Source organism: Saimiri boliviensis, chromosome 1 (genome assembly GCF_048565385.1).
Source record: "Saimiri boliviensis isolate mSaiBol1 chromosome 1, mSaiBol1.pri, whole genome shotgun sequence".
Classification (NCBI taxonomy): Eukaryota; Metazoa; Chordata; class Mammalia; order Primates; family Cebidae; genus Saimiri; species Saimiri boliviensis.
The window spans coordinates 226,012,112-226,035,638 of NC_133449.1; the positions used below are offsets into that span (position 1 = coordinate 226,012,112).

Here is a 23,527-nt window from a genome sequence, read left to right on the forward strand (position 1 = left end):
GTGAAATACTTTAACTGATTTTGAGATGCAAAAATATCTTTACATAGAGGAATGAATCTCAGTTGGTCATAGTGTATAATTTTTTCTGTATGAAGCTGGTTGCTTTATGCTAGTGTTTTGTTTCGAATGTTTACATCTATATTCATGATGGACATTTGTCTATAGTTTTATTTTCTTACAATATCTTGTCTGGCTTTGATATTATGATAATATCAGCGGCCTCACAGAATGAGTTGGGAAGTATTCACTTCTTCTCTATTTTCTGAAAGAATTTATAAGGAAGTGGTATAATTTCTTTAAATATTCAATAGAAATCTGACAAGGGGCTGATATCCAGAATTTACAAAGAACTAAAGCAGATCTACAAGAAAAAAACAAACAAGCCCATTCAAAAATGGGCGAAGGATATGAACAGATACTTTACAAAAGAAGACATACAGGAGGCCAACAAACATATGAAAAAATGCTCATCATCACTGGTCATCAGAGAAATACAAATCAAAACCACATTGAGATACCATCTCACACCAGTTAGAACGGCAATCATTAAAAAATCTGGAAACAACAGATGCTGGAGAGGATGTGGAGAAATAGGAACACTTTTACACTGTTGGTGGGAATGTAAATTAATTCAATCATTGTGGAAGACAGTGTGGCGATTCCTCAATGACCTAAAAATAGAAATCCCATTTGACCCAGAAATCCCATTACTGGGTATATATCCAAAGGATTATAAATCATTCTACTACAAGGACACGTGCACACGAATGTTCATTGCAGCACTGTTTACAATAGCAAAGACCTGGAACCAACCCAAATGCCCAACGATGATAAACTGGATAGGGAAAATATGGTACATATACACCATGGAATATTATGCAGCCATCAAAAACGATGAGTTCACGTCCTTTGTAGGGACACGGATGAACCTGGAAACCATCATTCTCAGCAAACTGACACAAGAGCAGAAACTCAAACACCATATATTCTCACTCACAGGCGGGTGTTGAACAATGAGAACACATGGACACAGGGAGGGGAGCACTACACACTGGGGTCCGTTGGGGAGAAATGGGGGAGGGACGGGGGGGTGGGGAGGTGGGAGGAGATAGCGTGGGGAGAAATGACAGATACAGGTGAGGGGACGGAAGACAGCAAACCACACTGCCATGTGTGTACCTATGCAACAATCTTGCATGTTCTTCACATGTACCCCAAAACCTAAAATGCAATTTAAAAAAAAATTTATTCATGTAACCAAAAACCATCTGTTCTCCAAAAACTGTTGAAATAAAATAAATTTAAAAAAATAAAAAAAAAAAAAAAAAAGAAAACACCCGTGAAGTCATCTGGGTCCAGGGTTTTCTTTGTGGAAATATTTTAAATTACTAATTCAATACATTTACTTACAAATCTATTTCATACTATCTTTATATGTGGTAAACATAGAAATTTTGCTCTCATATAGCCATATTACCCAATTTGTACTATTATTGTCATGTATATTGTATCTATCTATATTATAAACACAACTTCACAGTGTTGTAATTATTCCTTTGTTATATCTGGTGTAGAAGACAATAATAAAAAAGAAAATATGTATTTGTATCTATATCTTATATTAATCCACATATTTTATATTTTTTGTTATTTTTATTTCTTCCTGAAGATTCATGTTACCATTTCATGTTGTTTCCTTTCACCCTGAAGATTCCCCTTAGTATTTCTCATAAAATAGGTCTATTACCAATGAATCTCTTAATAATTAAATGTTTTTATTTCATATTTATTTTGAAAGATACTTTGCTGGATACAAAACTATTGGCTGTGACTTTTTTTCTTTTAGAACTTTGTACATGCCATACTACTGCCTTCTGGGCTTCATTACTTCAGATAATAAGTCTGTTGTTATTATATTGATGCTCTCCTATATGTGTCTCCCTCTATAGCTTTCAGTTGTTTTCTATGTAGGTGTGTCTCAGTATGTATCTTTTTGGTTTTTGTATTTGGTAATTTTTTTTTTTTTTTTTTTGAGACGGAGTCTTGCTCTGTTGCCCAGACTGGAGTGCGGTGGTGCCACCTTTACTCACCTCTGCCTTTCTGGTTTAAGAGATTCTCCTGCCTCACCCTCCCAACAAGCTGGGATTACAGGCATGCGCCACCATCCCCAGCTAATTTTTATATTTTCAGTAGAGACAGGGTTTCATTATGTTGGCCAGGCCAGTCTCAAACTCCTGATCTCAAGTGATCCACCTGTCTCAGCCTCCCAAAGTGCTAGGATTACAGGCATGAGCCACCATGCCCAGCCTATCTTTTGGTACTTGTCCCACTTAAAGTTTACAGAGTTGCTTGGATGCTTAGATTAATGATTTTCATACAATTTTGGAAAGCCTTGGCTTTCATTTTTTCAAGTATTTTTTTCTACCTTTCTCTCTCTTCTGTCCTAGAATTTATATTACACATATGTGAGCACATGTGATGTCCCACAGGTCTTTGAGGATCTGTTCATTTCCCTTCAATCTTTTTTACTCTCTGCTCCTTGGAAATTATCTACTCTGCTGATCTGGCTTCAAGTTCACTGATTTTTTTTTTTTTTTAATTCTGACAATTTGAATCTTCTGTTGAGCTGCTATAGTAACATTTCACTTATTATACTCTTCAAATTCAGAATTTTTATATTGTTCTTTTCAAATAATTGATATCTCCTTATTGAAAATCTTTACTTGTTGATACATTTATACCATTCTCTCCCTTAAGACTTTAAACATGTTTTCCTTTAGTTTAGTATATAAATATGTATGTGCATATATATACACACATATGTATATATGTACATATACACATAAAAATACATATGTGTGCATGTGTATGTGCATAGATATAACTGTGCTTTGAAGTCTGTCTACCAAATTCAATATCTGAAACATTTTCTACTGACTTTCCATACTTTCCCCCCAAGTATGGATCACACTTTCCTCTTTCTCTGTATGTCCAATTTGTTGAAAACTAAACACTTTAAATAATATATTGTAATGGCTGGCTTTTGATTATTTTCCTTCCTACTGTTGCTTTTTGTTTGTTTGTGTGTTTGGTAACTTGCCTGTGGTAAACGTATAAAATCTGCTTATCTTGTGATGAGTGGTAATTGATGTTTCTGCACAGTTTATTTTATTCTTGATTTTTAAATTTTAAAGCCTAGCACCAAAAAGATTATTCCTGTGTCTAGACAGTTTTGAGATCAGCCAGTAATTGACAGAAATAATGCACAAACACCTCAAGCCAATAGGTTTCTTTTCTTTTGTAGGGGGGCAGGTACAGGAGTATGTTCAAAGTCCAGCCTCTCTTTTTCTATTCTCCTATGAAGAAGATGTGTATATCTGTAGGTTAGGCTAGAACTCTAAAAATAGCTTGGGCCCTCTCTTCATTCTCCACTGCAAAAGGGCATGCACACTTTCAGCTAGGAATGTGCTTGCCCCAACCATGAGCACAACCTCAGGTTAGTAGATCCAATGGCCCAAAACACCTACCCACTGCCACCAAGATCATTACTTCTACTGACAATGCTGCTGGTTGTAATCATCACCCTCTGCTGTAAACTGAGCCCTCTAGCCTAGATATAGCAGTCAAGTCCTCATGGCCAGCCAGATGCTGGCACAACTTTTATATTGACCAAGCTCAAGAATGTGGGTAGTCAGTGATAGAGGCAGTCTTAGGCAAGACATACATAGACTACCAGTTTTTACCCAAACTTCAGCAGTTTTTCAAGAATAAACAGGTCTCATATTGCTATTTGCTTCTGCCCCTGTTTGAAAGTGCTTATTTGCTTATTTTTTGGTATATTTTAGATTCATAATTGATTTTGGGGGAAAGGATTTGCCAGTTTTCTCACTCATCCATAGCCAGATACAAGTAACATTAAAATATTTTTGTCTCCTCCCAAAACATACAATGATGTAGAAATAGTTGCCAAGGAGGTCATACCAAAACTGTGTTTTAGTAGTAGGAAATGAGAAACCATCACAGATTTGCTAACAACCTTTGTTTGGGACATTTGAGAATTCTCAGGTGAATAAATACTAAGTCAAAATCTGAAGCAATTAATATACACAGGAATGAATTCAACAGAAATATGTGCATTCTTGTATTTTCTCCACAAGCTACCTACCATGAAGTCTTACTTGTTCAATCTGATGATGTTGCCTATATTTCTTGAGAATATATGTACAAATAGAATCTTTTTTCTCTATAGGAGAAAAAAAGTGTTCTTATTAGTCTCTTGTATCAGTGGCAAATTCGTCATTGTTAGAAAATTTTCAAGGGTTTATATAATATTCCAAAAGTAGATGTGCTAATGTGGTTAATTATTATTTTACAAGGCAAACACGTTTTCATTATTTTCTCCTGTGTAACCGAAAGTAACACACTCAATCTTTCAAGGCCTCTGTTCCCTCACTGGGAAAATCATGAGCTTAAATAACAGGATCTAGAACTTTACAGTCTAGATTTCCAAAGCATATAATATCACTCTTAGCAAGAATGGTTATGTATAAAAGTCCACTACTGCTAGGAAATACACTTAAATTTCTTTTCCAGTTTAGTGGTAGGTTTTACTAAATCAAGCTTTTTTATTTAAAACTTATAAATAAATGTGTCTATGATTAACAAGCTGGGTAAGATTAAGAACATAATCTGTTATTCTAAAGCTGAGTTTCTGAGTAATCTCTTTGGCAGTACATGTTGTTATCCCCTCTGTGAGTAGACATTCACTGTTTGAAGCAACAAGCCCTTTGATACTTAAAAATATTGGATTCTGTTCTATTTTTAAAAGCTACTATATCAGTATTCATCAACTGTTGGACATAGCCATTCATTTATTTTCAAAAAGGCTATTCTATAATCACACTTCCTTTCAGGAAGCCTACCAATTAAGTAAAAGCCTAAATTACTGATAGCAGTTATACAGGGACCTTCCTGTTGGTTAAGAAGCATGATTAATCAAACCAATGTGCTAAATTTTGGGCTAATAATTATGCAGAAAAGTGGTAGGAAAGCTTATATTTGTTTTTAGTGGTTGTGCACCTTTAACATGCAGCTAAGAGGGTAAAACATTCCAGAAAAGTAGATTTCTTACTTGTACTTTAGCAAGGCTGATTTAATTATTCTATAATTGTAATAAATATTGTCAATGTTATTAATAGAAATAACTATAATTTTGAAATACTGATTATATATTAAAATAATTAATGAGGCATTAAAATAATTAGTCTTATGGTAGCTAACTAATTAGGAGCCAATGAAGCATAGCTTTTCAATATGTTTCACAAGAAAAATCCTAGCTCTATAAAATAAATTCAAAATTTCCACTAAATATTTGCATGTTTTTATGTTAAGGCTAAGAAATATTTCATAATGGCTAAAATTCTTAGAATAGTCGTATTTTTTAAAAATTGTTTTCATACACAATTCTGTTATTATAGCATGAAAATGGTTCTGAAACAGTATTTTAAAACTGCACAATGATAAACTGTTCTTAAGTTATATCTGATATGGTTTGGGCAAATGAAAGGCCAGTTGCATGTAGTGTTGTTGCAGGTTATGGCTCTACTGCTATACATAATGGTGCTTGTATCTCTATATATTTTGGTGAAGTAGTGTTATTTAGTGGACACAGTGTAATGACATTTCTCCTCAGATAGGAACATCATGTTTTAACGTTGATTTAGACAAAAGGAAACAGAGTTTCTTACAGGGAAAACTGTTTCACAGTATCTATAATAACTCAATAGGTTTCTATTAAATTCTCTCTCTCTCTCTCTCTCTCTCTCTCTCTCTCTCTCTCTAACTTTGGAGGCAGTGGGAGTCTAGACTAACCAAGAAATCTTTAAAGCCACAAACAGTTAATACCAACTAACTAGGGGTGAAAGTGATCCCTACTTTCGTGTCCAAAGTTTGAACTATAGACTATAGCAACTATTTTACTTATCATAATCTTAATATAAAACAAAGTGAAATACTTATAAAAGCTAGGCCCATTTTTTCATATGTTTGTTGGCCTCATGAAAAACTGCTCATCACCACTGCTCATTAGAGAAATGCAAATCAAAACTACATTGAGATACCATCTCGTTAGAATGGCGATCATTAAAAAATCTGGAGACAACAGATGCTGGAGAGGATGTGGAGAAATAGGAACACTTTTACACTGTTGGTAGGAGTGTAAATTAGTTCAACCATCATGGAAGACAGTGTGGTGATTCCTCAAGGACCTAGAAATAGAAATTCCATTTGACCGAGCAATCCCATTACTGGGTATATATCCAAAGGATTATAAATCGTTCTACTATAAGGACATATGCACACGAATGTTCACTGCAGCACTGTTTACAATAGCAAAGACCTGGAACCAACCCAAATGCCCATCAATGATAGACTGGACAGGGAAAACGTGGTACATATACACCACGGAATATTATGCAGCCACCAAAAATGATGAGTTCGTATCCTTTGTAGGGACATGGATGAACCTGAAAACCATCATTCTCAGCAAACTGACACAAGAGCAGAAAATCTAACACCGCATGTTCTCACTCATAGGCGGGTGTTGAACAATGAGAACACATGGACACAGGGAGGGGAACACTACACACTGGCGTCTGCTGGGGGGAAATAGGGGAGGGACAGTGGAAGGTGGGGAGTTGGGGAGAGATAGCATGGGGAGAAATGCCAGATATAGGTGAAGGGGAGGAAGGCAGCAAATCACACTGTCATGTGTGGACCTGTGCAACAATCTTGCATGTTCTTCACATGTACCCCAAAACCTAAAATGCAATTAAAAAAAAAAAAAAAAAATATATATATATATATATATATATATATATATATATATATGTATTTTTTAAAAAAGAAAAAAATCTAGGCCCTTAGTATGCAGCCATAGCTTAAGAAATAAAGTCAGTAATATCATTACTACCTATATGGAAGTTCTAAAATTCAAGACATAATAAAAGTAAATCTTGCTATGGAAAAATATAAAATGTAGTGTGGGGTGATATTGACTGTGATACTCAAGTTTCAGAATACTTTGGGGATTTCCTTTTAGCCAGTAAGATGATTATTTTAGAGGTTTTTTCATGCTATATAGTACAGTACATATGAGTATAATATAGTTTATTAGATTGACATACATTATCATTAGTTATTTCCTCAAGAATCCTAGTGGCAGAGGGACAATGTAAAACTTCAGAGAAAAAAAAGTAATAAAATTGATTGTGTATTCATAAAAATATAAGTTAACAGTTAACCTCTACTCTACTTCTGGATATATGCAAAAAAGTAATAGTAATTTTAGATGTTTAACATAAAATTTTCTGGATATACGCATAAAAGTAATCAGACCTTTCCCTAGAGTGAATACAATAAACATGAATTTATCATATTCATATTTGTGAATAAATTACCATACCATAGTTGTGAATTTTTCTATATTTGATTATTAAAGAATAGTTTCATTTTAAGTGGGACAGTAAGGTAAAAAAAGCATAACTACCAAACAAAAAGAAATTTCATTACCACATGCAAAAGTATGATTGTATGTATATTGTGTAATCCAATTCAAATTTATCATATTCAGATTCAGATTATCATATTCATATTCTTATCACTAAATGATCCTGATCTCACTAAACCTCTTTTTTATCATCAAGAAATTGGGTAATAATGTGAACATTACAAGAGGATTTTTGAGCATTTTATTAATTAACAATAAAAATCCATTTACATAATGAAATAACTATCAAAACAACTAATAAATTACACATTCAGCAACTTAAAGAAATGGCTGTCTAAAAGTCAGAATAAATGTATTAATCCCCATCAATTTCTCTTTTTCTTGTTTTTATTGTAGGAAAACCAACTGCAATATCTAAAATTCACAAATTGATTTGTATTCAAAGAGTACATAATTTATTATCAAGATGGTAGAATAAGATCAGGAAGAAATTGTCACTGCTCTGCTTCAAACATATAATAATACTACATAGAGTACCAAAAAGAGAATATTCAACAGAAACTATCTTTCATGGGCTAAAAACATATTTTGTCTTGGATACTGGTAAATTACAGGGTGGCCCATTTTGTTATCTAACATCTATGATTTTCTTTCTCAGATCTATAAAATCTAGCTATTATTCAGTATCAAGCATTTGAGATCTGAGATTTATTTTTCTATTTTAATAAGCATCAATTTCCTAAATATTTCTTTTTGAAGCAGAAGAAAAAAGGTAAGATTTCTAATACAATGCTATTAATTCTTGTCATCAAAAACTCACAAAAGCAAGTAAAACGAAAAAAAAAAAAAAAAAAGAACCAGAGACTTACAGATCAAATGTGTAGTGAACTAGATGTGGGCTAAAGAAATAAAGACACATAAAATACAGAAAAAAACATAAACTAAGTATTTCTGAAGAGAAGGGATAATTTTGCCAAATTGAAAGTAGTACAATTATAGCTTAAAGTTTTGTTTAAAATAGACTGAACACATAAAAGTCCTCTTTCTCATATACCCGTATTTAATCATGTATTTTCTCATCAGTAATTTTCACCTACTTCAAATGTTAGTAAGAAAAGATCAAAAGGTCATTGCATTTAATAAAAATTCTGAAAGTTTAAATTGGAAAGAGTACAAATTATCTTTGTGAGTTTTTCTATATTTGATTATTAAACAATAATTTCATTTTAAATGAGACAGTAAGGTAAAACAAGCATAGCTACCAAATGAAAAGAAATTTCATTACCATGTGCAAAAGTATGATTGTGTGTGTATTGTGTAACCCAATTCAAATCTGATTAGAATCAGATAAATCAACCAATTAAATCAATGTTAACAAGATTCCCTGACTGCAGTTAGGTACTTTCCTATGTCTTTGTCCATTTATTCTACCTTCTCTTACTGTCGTTATGGGGAATGGCTAAATTAATCTACTACTTGTCTGCTTATCTTTTTAGACAGATTTCCATCTGCTTATCTTTTTAGACAGATTTCCAGTAGTTTTTCCTCTATTACCTTGATGCTTTTACCTTTCTCTTTAGTTACTCTCATCAGTATACAAAAACATATTTTTTCATTTAAAAACAAACAAAAATGCCAAAATTGCTCCCACTCCAGCTGCTGCCCCATGTCTTTCCCTTGTTTTACAGTGAAATGTGTTGAAAGTGTTGCCTGTCTCATCTCCAATTCTCTCCTCCCATTTCTTTTGAAACTCCTATTCTCTCCTATCCCCTTCCTTCACCAATCCAGTGAAGATGTCCTATTAAGATCCTTCATAATGTTTGTATTGCTAAATCCATCAATAAATCCTCGATCCTCACCTTACTTGCCCCATTAGCAGCATTCCACACAGCTGATCACTGTCTACTCTGTGAAATACTTTCTTCACTTGGCTTCCAGGAAACCACATTTATAGTATTGCCTCTTACCTCCTGACTGCTTCCTCTCAGTCTTATTTGCTCAGTCAAAACCCCTTCATTAGCAAATCCTGCCACCTCTAAACATACCTAGAATTTGCTCCTTGCTCATCACCTCCCCATCACTCTGTGTAAGCCACTCACATTCTTCAACCCATTGGACTAGCTTCCCATCTGTTACAGCTTCTGCACTTGTCATCCTATAGTCTATTCTTAACACAACACACAGACTAATACTGTTGAAATTTGAGTCAGATTATGTCACTTGACTGTTTAAAATCCTTCAGTATTTTCCAAGCTAACTCAAAGCAATAGGAAAAGTTCTAACAGTAGCCTACAATGCCCTACATGTGATGTGGTCCCATCATCTCTCTCATCTTATTTCATAATTCTCCCAGTCTTCATCTTTCTACTGTATCCATATTACACTCTACATTATTGCTTAAACACCATCAGGAACTTTGTACTGAAGGTTTTTTTTGTTTTTGTTTTCTGCTGGGCATGCTGTTCCCCAAGACAGTCTTGTAACCTTCACCTTCTCACTGAGGCCTTTTCTGATAGCCTGGCTAAAATCATAACCCTCAACCTTATTCTCACCCTGGCTTTTCTAATGTCCTTCTCTGTTGTATTTTTCTGTTTAGCACTTATCAACCTAATGTATTTTTTATTTATTCATCTTAAATGTTTCCCTGACTACAATTTAAACTCTACAATGGGCCAGGCGCCGTGGCTCACGCCTGTAATCCCAACACTATGGAAGGCCAAAGTGGGTGGATCACCTGAGATTGGGAGTTCGAGACCAGCCTGACCAACATGGAGAAACTCCATCTCTACTAAAAATAGAAAATTAGTCAGGCGTGGTGGTGCATGCCTGTAATCCCAGCTACTTGGGAGGCTAAGACAGGAGAATCGCTTGAGACCTGGAGGCAGAGGTTGCAGTGAGCCATGATCACGCCATTGCACTCCAGCCTGGGCAACAAGAGTGAAACTGCATCACAAAAATTTTAAAAAATTAAAAATTTAAACAAAACTCCAGGATGGCACAGATTTTTGTGTTTTGTTCTCTAGTGCACAGCAAAGTTTCTGGTACGTAATTGGAACACAGACATATTTTCTAAATAAATCAATCAAACATTTATTTTTATAGTATTGGGTTTAGGTAAAAGTTCTCTAAGTATAAAATGAGTTCAGAGGCTCCTGTTTCTACTGCCACTAGGAAATCTATAAAACAGTAAAAAAAATAACTCATGGGTTTAAACACTTGCTGAGAACTTGATCCAAAAGACTGAGTAAGTCATAGGTATTCGAACTAAACTGCCATTTTTCCCCTTCTCTTTTCCTCTATTGCATCTCACTTGTTGCAATCCTTTTTCTGAAGAGTGAAAGAATATCTCAACTTCAGTATAACTTAAAGCATTCTTGATGACTCTGCTCCAGTGGCCTATTCATGGCTTTAGCTAAATAAGATCTCAAATGTTAAAGGCAACTAGCTTCAAGCTGATGATATTTAGATAGCTGAAGATAGCACAAAGGTTATCTTCCTCATTGCTTATGCTTATTCCTGGTTATATTTAACCAGGAATAGTATACTTCAGAGTATATGTACATGAATGCTGGCTCATATTGGTGTGCTAATGAGTTGCTGCATTTTATAAAACATATTAAATTTCAACATTAAAAATGTGAGTTTTTACAGCCGGGCGTGGTGGCTCAAGCTTGTAATCCCAGCACTTTGGGAGGCCAAGGCGGGTGGATCACGAGGTCGAGAGATCGAGACCATCCTGGTCAACATGGTGAAACCCCGTCTCTACTAAAAATACAAAAAATTAGCTGGGCATGGTGGCACGTGCCTGTAATCCCAGCTACTCAGGAGGCTGAGGCAGGAGAATTGCCTGAACCCAGGAGGCAGAGGTCGTGGTGAGCCGAGATCGTGCCATTGCACTCCAGCCTGGGTAACAAGAGCGAAAACTCCATCTTAAAAAAAAAAAAAAAAAAAAAAATTGAGTTTTTAAAATAAAAATGCTAAAGAATTTTCATAGAATAAGGTTTTTCACAACATTTTTTCATTATGGTTTCTTGTCATTAGAGTAATAAGCCCAAGTGAGATATTCAACAAAGGAGACAAATGTGTATCTCTTACCAGAAGCCAACCCAGAGGAATCAGGCTGGTTTTCATTTTCCTCATCAGTACTTTCATCATAGACTGGATCTCGGTCAGCAGTCATTTCAGAATGGATTTTAGCTTCCCTAGAAACAAAGAAAGGTAGAATTATAAATCATGGATTTAACCCCTGCTGGGCAGCAAATTTATCAGTAAGTAATTACTGTAAATATTCCTGGAAAAAGATTCTAATTAAACAAACATATTGAAAATATATATGATTTAGATGAAAGCATTTTAAAACCTATATGTTAACTCCCAAGAACAAGTTTCTCTTTTACCTAATTTTAATCTGAATTTAGTACTCATTATAATTAATATTAAATCAGTTTCTATTCTTCTATCAAAATACTTTTTCTACCAAATTATCTCTGTGGGTCACAGAGTATTTAACATTTTACTAATCTCAGAGCAGTTCCACATCTCATTTGATCTCTTCAAAACCTCAAGATGGGTATGTTAACCCTTATTATGAGGATAAAGTGACTTGTCCAAAGCCATAAACTAATAAGTATGATTGCAAGAACAGTACCTGTATTAAGACTAGCTAAAATAAAACTATTTTAATACTATGTCACTGGTAATTCTGTATTTTTACTAAGATTCAGAGCAATAGATCCTAACTTGTATTTGCTAATGCGTAAAAAAGTTACAACCATCCGAAGCCATATCAGCCATTTGTCAATTAATGATTCTTCCATAAAAATCAAGGACATGTCTACTCTCAGAGGAAACTTGAAAGAAGAATAAGACCGACAACCAAACTCTAATTAGATAAAAAATGCTCCCTGGAATTTAATAGTAGCCACTTGATTCTAAAGTTAACCGTTGCTTAGACATCAAGATTACAAATATGTGTCCAACTTTGTAGTTCTGCAGATGAAAGATTTTTTTAATTAATATTTTTTCTCATGTCTAAGAATTAATACTTTAATAAGCCTCATGTCAGTTTTTAAAATTTAAGTGTATGTGAGACAGTTGAGCAGACATGGAAAGAGCATGCTGAGAACTCTCTAGCCCACAGCACCTCTGTCTAACAGCCTGAGCATCCTCATCCAGACTACCAAATAATCTCCCATTGCTAAAAAGTTGGCACCTAATGTTCACTAACTTTGGGAAGAAATTCCACTTAAATTTATGCATCTGTCATCCAAAAACAAGATAGCCAAAATACCCTTCATATTTGATGTCCTTTTCTTGTTCTTGAGCTCCATTTAATAATTTATTATGTAAACTTCTGATTTTTGTTTTCTTCTCATTCAACACCAGAATAAACCGCTTATAAAGATCAGTCTCCAAAGCTTCCTTAGCACTCACACATTTTTCAAATCTAAAAAAGTAAATAAGTAAACAAATCAGTCATACAGTTCTGCTTAGCATTAACATAATTCAGTTTGTTAATGAATTTTCAAGGAAAATACAATTAAAGATTATTTTCATATATGCTTTCACCGACTTAAAAATTTTATAAAGATAGTTAAATACACAATTAGAAATTATTGGTTATTAATGTAATTTATGTACTGAGACAAGGATCAAAATTGAAAACTGATACAAATAAGGCTTTAGAAAACCAGAATGCCTTAAAGGTACTAATTTGTTTATATTTATGGTTTATTTACAAAAGAATGTTTTTCATTAGCTGGGCATGGTGGTGCGTGCCTGTAATCCCAGCTACTCAGGAGGCTGAGGCAGGAGAATGGCCTGAACCCAGGAGGCGGAGGTTGCGGTGAGCCAAGATCGTGCCATTGCACTCCAGCCTGGGTAACAAGAGCGAAACTCCGTCTCAAAAAAAAAAAAATGTTTTTATAGGATTAATTTCAAATAAGAGTTAATGTAGTCTATGTTTCCTCAGTACTTTGTTAATATTACTATAATAGCAAGTACAATCTTGTTTTGCGATAAGTCAATATAGCTAATTTGTCTGACTGCTCTACTAGACAATGAACTGCCCCACAAGAACATGACTAATTCAGTTATATATTTATAAGCTTGCACCACACACATACATACAAATACATATAGACACATAATACACATATACAGTGAAAGTATTCTATTTGATATATCCAAGGAGAGATTAATAAAACCGCAAATGTAAAACACTACACATCTTCAAATTTAGACATGTAAGACAAAACATACAAAATTCTCTATTGTTTAAAATTCGTCCTACATTGCTCAAATGAGCTAACAAGGGATTGTATTTCTTTTAAGGTTCCAAGAGAGATATAAAGTAAAAAAGCAAAATAAGTGAGGTTGTATATACTTAATATGTGCATACACATATACGATGACTAAATCCCTATTTTATAGATTCAAATACAAATTATTTTATATATTCTTTTCAATGTTGTTTTATAATGCTTATTTACATTGTTGTTGTTCCATACAGATATCCTGGAATTTTTATATTGCACATAAATACATATATATATTTCAGTGAATATATAGACACACATAAATATTTCAGTGAAATTAGAAACAAAAATATCCAAATTAGATACTTTTCATCCACATGCCTTTAAACTTTCAACAATCTACCTATCTAGAGATGCAAAGAATTAGAGCCTCTCAGAGGATGAAAAGGAAAATATGGCAATATATTCTCTGGGACCAATTTCAGCAAATTCTTACAGCATAGTCTTTGGCAAGGCTATGAACTCCAGGAAAGCAGAGAGCAAGTGTGTTTTATTGAACGCTTTATCCTCAGTGCCAAGCACGGTGTTTGGCATTCGACAGATGTTTGGTAGGCTCTTATTAGACAAATAAATAAAATGAGTGAATTAATATGGACATCCTTTTGGTTTATTTGTTTTCCCAGCTTTACTGCTGATTTATTACAAGGCCTCAGCAGTGCTTTATTTTTTTCTTTTCAATATCCTCTTCTGCAGCTTCCTTGGTCCTTTTTGCCCAGAGGCCAAAGATGTAGGTATTGATGTGGCAGTCTTGAAGTTCTCTTCCTCTTTGGGGATGACTCTGGCTTTCTCCTTCTTACAGATAATCCATATGAACATTACCTGTCGTGTCAGCGTGATGGCCAATTGTGCTTCAATATAGCTGTCTCCCTTTTTGGAGGCTGAGGGTTTCTTCCTACAGGGGCAGGATGAGCTTCCAGTAGTAATCCTATAGCTTTTATACAATGGCCTGCAGGGACTCAGTGGACTTGTTCTACCTTCTTGGATCAACAGAGAAGTCAACAGTCAAGGGCAACTTCTTGTGGATACTGGCCACCCTTAATTTTTATAAGGCTCACATCCAGGCAAATCTCAAATTCAAACGAAATCATGAATAACATCAAACAAGAAAGGTCTAATGACACTTCATCCTCTCTACAATAACTAGGACAATAGAAAAATAATGTGAAATTTAATTAGTAACCTAGGACTGAGGTATCTAAAACCTTGGATGAAAAAAAATAGTATTTTTTTTTAAAAAAGGATGCAAATATAAATACACAAAAATACTGAATATTCAAAATAAAATATCTCTGGGTGGAGAAACAATCTAAGAAACATGTCAAAACAATGATAAAATAGGAGGAAAAACAAAACAATTTCATGCAGAAATAACACGAAAATGAAATAATAGATTAAACGATAGCCCAAAATAAAATAATAGATACATAAATGTGAACATACGGTACTTAGAAACAGTGCAATAATCCTTAAATCAATAATCAGTTCTGTCCAAAATTATACCTGGCCCAGGTCAGGGTTGTACAGCAAAAGAAAGTCTGAATAGAGTTGGGAGTACAAAGAAAGCTAAAAAGAACTAGAAAAGCAGGCAGTGGTAAAGAGATTTAATAAGCCCTTAAGTACTGAATAAGATGGTGAACAGCTGCTCCTCACCCTTTCTAACAAGAGAACAAGAGGAAATGGCCTTCAACTATACCATGAGGTATTCAGATTACCCATAGATGGAAGGAAGAATTTTCTGACTGTGACAGTTCTTAAACACTGTAACAGGCTACCAAGGGGAGATGAAGATACCTCTTGAGGTCTTTAAAAATCAGACTGAATTCATCTGGATATAATGTGATTCTATTGTGAAGATGGAGAGATGAAGTACAAGAGCCTTCAAGGTCTTCTATTCTGATGATCCTGTGAGTGTCAACCCAATTCACTGAAAACTGCCTCCAGTTATGGGTTTAATAACTATAACTCAGAATAAAGCCAGATAATTTCTAAGTAGAGGTCTGAGTGCAAACAAAAGACCTATTCAGTAACATGGAACTTGAGAGTTTTTATTTGTAATTAAGCAGAAAAACCATGAAATAAATATAGCCAGTAACCTAAGGATTCACATACACAATTGAAAAGTTTTTTCCTTTATGTCTACTGTACAAACTTAATCCATTGATGCCACTTGTTCAAAATGGAGCCAAGAACACAATTATTAAGTGGTAATTAAAATAACAGCAAACATACATGTTAAAATTCTATGCATTAAATTTCACACTTTTTACTTATGCTGTAATTTCTCATTCCTCACTCAAGCCTTGTTTATTCTCCACCATGATCCCAAATGACATTAGCTTTATAGTTGTTTCTGATTATAACAGTGATACATACTTAAATACTAAACCATATACAAAAAATACCCCCCAAAATTCAAGGAAAATGTAGTCTACAATTCCAGATATATACTACTAATATTTAATTTTCTTCATTTAATTTACATAGATATTCGCTACATAAATTTTTTGCAAACAATGGGATATTGTTTATATTTGTGGTGATGCACATGTCTCACCTTAATATAAACATTTCCACATTAATAAAAACATGTACACAACTATTTTATGCTCATACAATATCCTATCGTGTAGTAAATGTATCTCAGACCCATCTACCATCGTTTCTAGGGGAATTTCCATCCCTTACATTGTATTCTTCCCCACTATTTTAACACCACCCTCCCATCCCTTCATATATAGTATGGAAAAAATGTTTGGGGCCAGGTGCAGTGGCTCATGTCTGTAATCCCAGCACTTTGGGAGGCTGAGGGAGGATCACGAGGTCAGGAGTTCAAGACCAGCCTGACCAACATGGTGAAATCCCGTATCTACTAAAAACACAAAACTTAGCCAGGTGTGGTGGCACATGCTACTCACAAGGCTGAGGCAGACGGATTGCTTGAACCAGGGAGGTGGAGGTTGCAGTGAGCCAGATTGCACTACTGCACTCCAGCCCGGGTGGCAGAACAAGACTGTCTCAAAAAAAAAAAAAAAAAAAGGAAAAAGAAAAGAAATGTTTGGATCATGAATCGACACTGACGCAAGAATAATCAGAGGGTTCCCCCAAACTAACTATTGCCAAGCTTAACATAATGGCCCCAACTCTAATGCTTCTCTACTTTCTATGTCCCCAGTTACCTAATTCAATACACTCATGTCCTATTTCTAATCTCCCTAAAGACAATTATAGCCTTATGGAAACTAGAGCTGTAAATCCCTTCCAGCAGGCAAAGGCTCTAGTGAGGGAATACTAAGAAACTGCTACTTGGCCATGATGAAGATGTATTTACAGCTCCTTAAAGTGACCTCTGTCCTCTGAAAGGAGAGAAAACCAAATCTGGGAAATATTTAAAGCTACTAATCTAAGATCTGGAACACAGAGACTAGAATTCTCTGGAGTGGACTCTCTTTCCTCTCAGTACATAGGGCCACCCCAATGGCACATATCTTTAGACCCTGAAGAAGACATCTGACACAGTATGATCAAAAACATAGCTGGATTGTAATAAAGCAGGTGACAGGGTACATAGCTGTGCTTTTGATCAAACAGGAAATCTCTTGCCACAAGACAAAAGCACTTGCTGGATAGTCCAGAAATAGCAAATCAAGCATCTGTGAGCCACATACAATATGTGCCCCTCGCACACACTGTTTTACAGCACAGGGTGCATTTGTCTGTAATTCCTCATCTTCGTTCCCTGCTGCTTTCAATTCTATGGGAGTGGTGCTGAATACTGATGAGATAATACCTCTTTCAACCTCTGGCAGACATTTTAAAGCAATTTGTTCAAGTACCAAGTACCAAGTCTGAATTTTTGTAGGCAATTTGTGGATCAAATTTTCCATCATCCTAAGGGCATTTTGAGTTTTAAATATAATGGCTTATCACGACCATAGCACAGCTCCTTTAATTTGATTTATTTCATGTATTAAATAGAAAAATACACCTAAGTTCCAGATATAGGCCCAAGGAATGCTTTGTAGTACAGATATCAGATACCAATTCATATTATGACATTGAATAATTAATAATAAATACATTTATAAACACATTAATAAATACATTTATTCATGAATAAACAGTACCTAAAAAAAATTAACTTTTTCTGTATAATTTCCTAATGCACAATTTGGATTTGGTCTCATTTTTATATTATTTATATGTATAATATATAAATAATTGGAGATAAAAATTAATTTAACTCTAAGAACAAGATAACCACTTTCTTAATACATGAAAGCCAAATAACACTAGGTATTAGGAACTTAATTTTATATGTTTTGCTTTAGTTAATAAATATAACTTAATGTACAGAAAAATAATCTCTTTTAGTCAGCCTCATTTTTACATACATATATTAAGTGGTAAAACCGTCACCATTTTTCATATACTCTCGCATATACTCACTAATGTCCATATAGAGCAATCACAATGGTTGCACCAAAAAGACCCTAAGTATGTTGGATAACTGTTCCCATGCTTTAGAGTTATTGGTTTAAGCCAAAGATTTTAAAAATCTACTGGATGTATTAATAATTATTATCATTATTATATATATTCTATGTAATTATTTCAGATATAATTTTCTTTCTCATTATATATGTGTGTGCAAATACAAACATATTCATATTATATACGACTCAGTGAGGATATAAATGTTCAAAGCATGCATTTTATTTCCTTCAAACATCTTATATATAATAGAGTAATAAACGTTACACATTGGGCTAGCCTAGATTAGGATTTAGTTGAGAAAGTTCATAATTTAAAAAATACATTAAAGCCGGGCGCAGTGGCTCAAGCCTGTAATCCCAGCACTTTGGGAGGCCAAGGCGGGTGGATCACGAGGTCGAGAGATCAAGACCATCCTGGTCAACATGGTGAAACCCCGTCTCTACTAAAAATAGAAAAAATTAGCTGGGCATGGTGGCTCGTGCCTGTAATCCCAGCTACTCAGGAGGCTGAGGCAGAATTGCTTGAACCCAGGAGGCAGAGGTTGCGGTGAGCCGAGATCGTGCCATTGCACTCCAGCCTGGGTAACAAGAGTGAAACTCCGTCTCAAAAAAAATAAATAAATAAATAAAAATAAAATAAAATTAAAAAAATAAATAAATAAAAAATACATATTTTTTTCTTCCTTATTTAGAAAGTAAGAGGCAAAGCCAGAAAAATAAAAGGCTTCCAAATATTTTATTCAGTAGCCACAATTTGCTCATCCGTTAAAAATGCGTATGGTATCAATTTTCAATAAATCAAGAAAAATGTCTCTACCAGGAGCCAAAACACATACCATTTGAAATAGGTGCCACCACTCACTGATTCTAAATAAGAAATCAATTATGCTTATTTTATTTCATGTCTCTTTTTAATTCATTATTAATCCTATAATTTGAGCTGAATTTTTATAACTATTTACTACCTAAATTTTTTATTAGTATTAATGGGTTTTGATCTTCAATGGCCAATTACTCCTTATTGTTTTTAAGTTTGCTGGTGTCACCACATACTAATGACATTAAAGTGTTAATGTACTCCTACAATATACAATAGTGACTAATAATTTGGTATAATCATATTCAGCAAAGGTAAACAATGACAAATTCTATATGAACTATACACTATTCTACATATATTGGAAATTTAGAAATCATTAACTTAAAGCTATAACAATACAAAGAGGGCTCCACATTTTTATAACACAAGCAAACTGTGTACATACCGTCCCTGAACATCATTCCAATCTCTCAGAAGCCTTTCATTTTCTTTCTGCAGGTGCTCATTTTTGGCTTGATTTTCTGCGATGGTGTCCAAGCAATAACAAATAAGTTCTCTAATGACTTCAGCCGGGTTTTCAACTTTCTCTAGGTTGAAGGAACCAAGTCTGAACTAAAATGGAAGAAAAACATGGTTAATTTTGGGAAAATATCAAGATTTAGCAGCCTAGTTTTAAACATACCCTATTTTTTCTGAGAAGACAGAAGTGTAAGAAATATTTAAATACAATTCATTTACTAGATATACAAACAGTGAGCAAAAAAACTGGGCTACTACCTAAAGTTTCTTACTTTATCATATAAATCAACATAGAGCCCAAGAATAATTTTTGTAAGTTTAAGTCACTGTCCCATCTCCTAGCAGAAAAGAAAGCAACATAAATACTGTATAAGCATACTACCATCTGTTTGCTAAAGCCTAACTTCAACTCTGCTCATAATAAGGAATTCTACATGAGAATTTTTTTAACTCTTGTTTCTGCTCATACAAATGTTAAAATGGAATAGCTAAGGAAGCTTTTTAATTGGAGAAATCTCAAACTTTTGTTATAGCTAAAAGGAAGGTAGAGTTTTAGGAAACTAGTAACTACACAGTAATTACCCCTTTATCTAAAGACAATAATTTATTACTATAAATTGCTAATAATAAAGTTAAGTACTTTTGCATAAAGGTAAGACTCTTAAAAATGCCTTAATTTCTCTACTAAGGTACACTTTAAAATAAAATACCATAATAGTTTTAGTTACACTTATAGAATTCTGAAGGGAACACAGGTATTTCCCATTTGGCTGATAAGGAGGTTGAAACACAATGATTAGTAATAATGAGTATAATTGTCCTTAAAATTAAAATTATTATAACAGATAACAAATTATTATGATGATTATTATTCAGTTACCACATCTTTTGGTTAAAGCATAACTCAAGTGTATAAACTAGGATAAATCTTTACCACAAGGGAACTATTATCACATCTATATTATAGATTAGTAAACTCAGGTTCAGAGTAGTTAATCAAGCTATTGAAGGGGTAAAGTCAAGATCCTACTATGCTATATTCTTGTGCTGTTTCTTGGTAAGAGAGTATCCCAACTTGACAAAAAGTGGAGAAAGAATTAGGTTCAGAACCTACACGTAGTTTCAAATAAAGATGTTAGCAGCACTGACTCAGTGGCAGAAGAGTAACATGAGAATTCTTTTATTTTTGTTTTGGGGTTTTGTTTTTGCCTCCTGGATCGTGAGTTTCTATTATGCTATTTATCTGATAAGAACATTTCCAAAAGGTGATGCTTGTAAAAAAAATTTTTCTATAAATATGTTACAGATTAAAAAATATTTAACAGTGATTGAGAATACTGAGACAAATCTGTTAGACAATTTACAAATAAAAGCAGACTTCACTAAAGTAGACATCCACTGTGAAACTGTATTCATACAATTTGAAAAAGCAGTTGCATTTTCCTCATGCAATGAAATATGAGCCCATTTAAGAGGTATATAAGCTTAAATAAGAAAATTTTACCTACATAAATAATAAATAAATTGAAAGGAAATTATAGACACCAAATTAAAGAAAAATGTCACCTAGACTGGCACAGTGGTTCATGCCTATAATCCCAGCACTTTGGGAGGCCAAGGCAGGTGGATGACCTGAGGTCAGGAGTTCAAAACCTGCCTAGCCTACATGGTGAAACCTTGTCTCTACTAAAAATACAAATATTAGCCAGGTGTGGTGGCACAAGCCTGTAAACCCAGCTACTTGGGAGGCTGAGGCACAAGGATCACTTAACCTGGGAGGCACAGGTTGCAATGAGCTGAGATTATGCCACAGAACTCCAGCCTGGATGACAGAGCAAGACTCAGTCACAAAAAAAAAAAAAAAAAAAAAAAAAAAAAAAAAAAAAAAAAAAAGTGGAGGGGGGGAAGAAAAGTCACCCTTTGAATATTATTGAATATTATTGTTTTGAGTTTATACAAAGCAGGAGAAAGAAATAAGCTTATTTTATTTTAGGCAAAACATAAATCCACAAAGTGATTTTATATTCTTTCATTATCACAATTGTCAGGTAGCTGTGAGGAAGGTGAACATTTTTAGAAAGAAAAAGTTTTTTTTAACACTCGAAAGGTCTGAAAATGCCAAAAGTACAAAGAATTCATCCCATACTTTAATCCTGAATAATCAGTAAAATACAAATGAAGAGAGAAACACAAGTCCAGCCCTCTATACTTCTTTTTTTTTTTTTTTTTTTTTTTTTTTTTTTTTTTTTTTTTTTTTTTGAGACAGAGTTTCGCTCTTGTTACCCAGGCTGGAGTGCAATGGCACGATCTCGGCTCACCGCAACCTCCGCCTCCTGGGTTCAAGCAATTCTCCTGCCTCAGCCTCCTGAGTAGCTGGGATTACAGGCACGTGCCACCATACCCAGCTAATTTTTTTGTATCTTTAGTAGAGACGGGGTTTCACCATGTTGACCAGGATGGTCTCGATCGCTTGACCTCGTGATCCACCTGCCTCAGCCTCCCAACATGCTGGGATTACAGGCTTGAGCCACCGCGCCCGGCTTATACTTCTATCTCAGATGACAAAGAAAGGACTAATTTTAAATCACTAATAACTTCTTTCATAGTATCACCCAAACATACTGATGAAAAATTCCAAAACCACCTTAGATCTTTCTGTAGCTACTCAGTGTAACATAAACATGAAATGTTATTTCTTTTAAACGTACACAACTATTCTATCTATCTTCTAATTATTGTCACCAATTTCTGGTCCTTCAACAGATAAGGACATTTGTTATTCTAAACAATAAAAATAAACTAAAACTATCTAGAAATTTAATCTAAAGAAATGATTTTACTTGAAATACTCAAATTAATTTCTTTTTTAAATTCTCAATAGTATGAGCATTTGGCCTGTATCCACATGGTTCACAGCCAGGAGCAGGAGGCTCTCTTTCACCCTCACTTGCTGCTCTTCTAGCCTGTGCACATTATTACAGATGCAAGGAGGCCACATGCCTAGATGCACTGAACTTCAATATGGGCCTCCTATCAGGATTAATAAACTGAGAAGTATAAAATATTTCTGTGTTCTATCTCTACATCCTGTTCATCTCTATTCTGTGCCACAGCATCATTTTAAAGCAGCAAATTAGCACAAAATCTATATTGTGTTGTTATGTCAATTTTTTTTTTACTGCAGTTTCTAGTTCATCTATAAGGTTATTGTCACAGCTGTTCTTTATTTGTTAGTTCTGTCACTTAAAAATAAACTATATTATAAAACCATGATTTCAATTGGTAGAGCAAAGTCAGGAACCACATATTAAAGACATTTTGAGAGCATGTCTCTTCTATTAGAGACAGACAAAATTAAGAGTGTTTCCGAAGTTAGTTCTTAATTTTATTAATAATTCAGAGTACACAGATCTATGTTAAGAACCTCAGTAAATCTATAATCTGCTAAGAGTTTAAGCTATGTCTGCATTTCTGTATGTAAAAAAGTTAAGAACAATTAACTTTTAAAATACTGATAATCATAGTAGGTTGCATTAGTTGACTCTTAATGGCTATTCTAATTGAAGAATAAACATTTTTAGCTTTTTAATTTTAATCCTCATTAAAAATAATCTATTTCAGAAAACTCAATACATTTTCTTTAGCCAGGGGTTGTTTATTCTGGATATCTTTCTGTCAATCCTTCAAGCCCAAGATTAAATGCCATACTCCCTTACCATCACCTCAAAGCCCAGGCCAACTTCTTTTTAACTACATTAGCCTATGTATTAGTCTATTTTCATGCTGCTGATAAAGATATACCTCAGACTGGGAAGAAAAAGAGGTTTGATGGACTTACAGTTCCACATGGCTGGGGAAGCCTCACAATCAT

General features: G+C 34.2%; 1 protein-coding gene across 6 annotated transcripts in view; it reads right to left on the reverse strand.

The window, feature by feature from the left end:
• The window catches only part of XRCC4 (X-ray repair cross complementing 4), a 268,691-nt gene that overhangs the window by 143,989 nt on the left and 101,175 nt on the right, over nucleotides 1–23,527 (reverse strand). For 5 of the 6 annotated variants that reach the window (XM_003920785.4, XM_074384107.1, XM_074384100.1 and 2 more), the window contains 3 exons: nucleotides 19,583–19,749; nucleotides 12,798–12,953; nucleotides 11,603–11,709 (listed from right to left, as the gene is read on the reverse strand). In XM_003920785.4, coding sequence (XP_003920834.1) covers nucleotides 11,603–11,709; nucleotides 12,798–12,953; nucleotides 19,583–19,749 — 430 coding nt within the window. Of the gene's footprint in view, nucleotides 1–6,922; nucleotides 11,437–11,602; nucleotides 11,710–12,797; nucleotides 12,954–19,582; nucleotides 19,750–23,527 lie in introns of those variants that run through there. The other variant, XM_074384118.1, reaches the window with a different exon arrangement.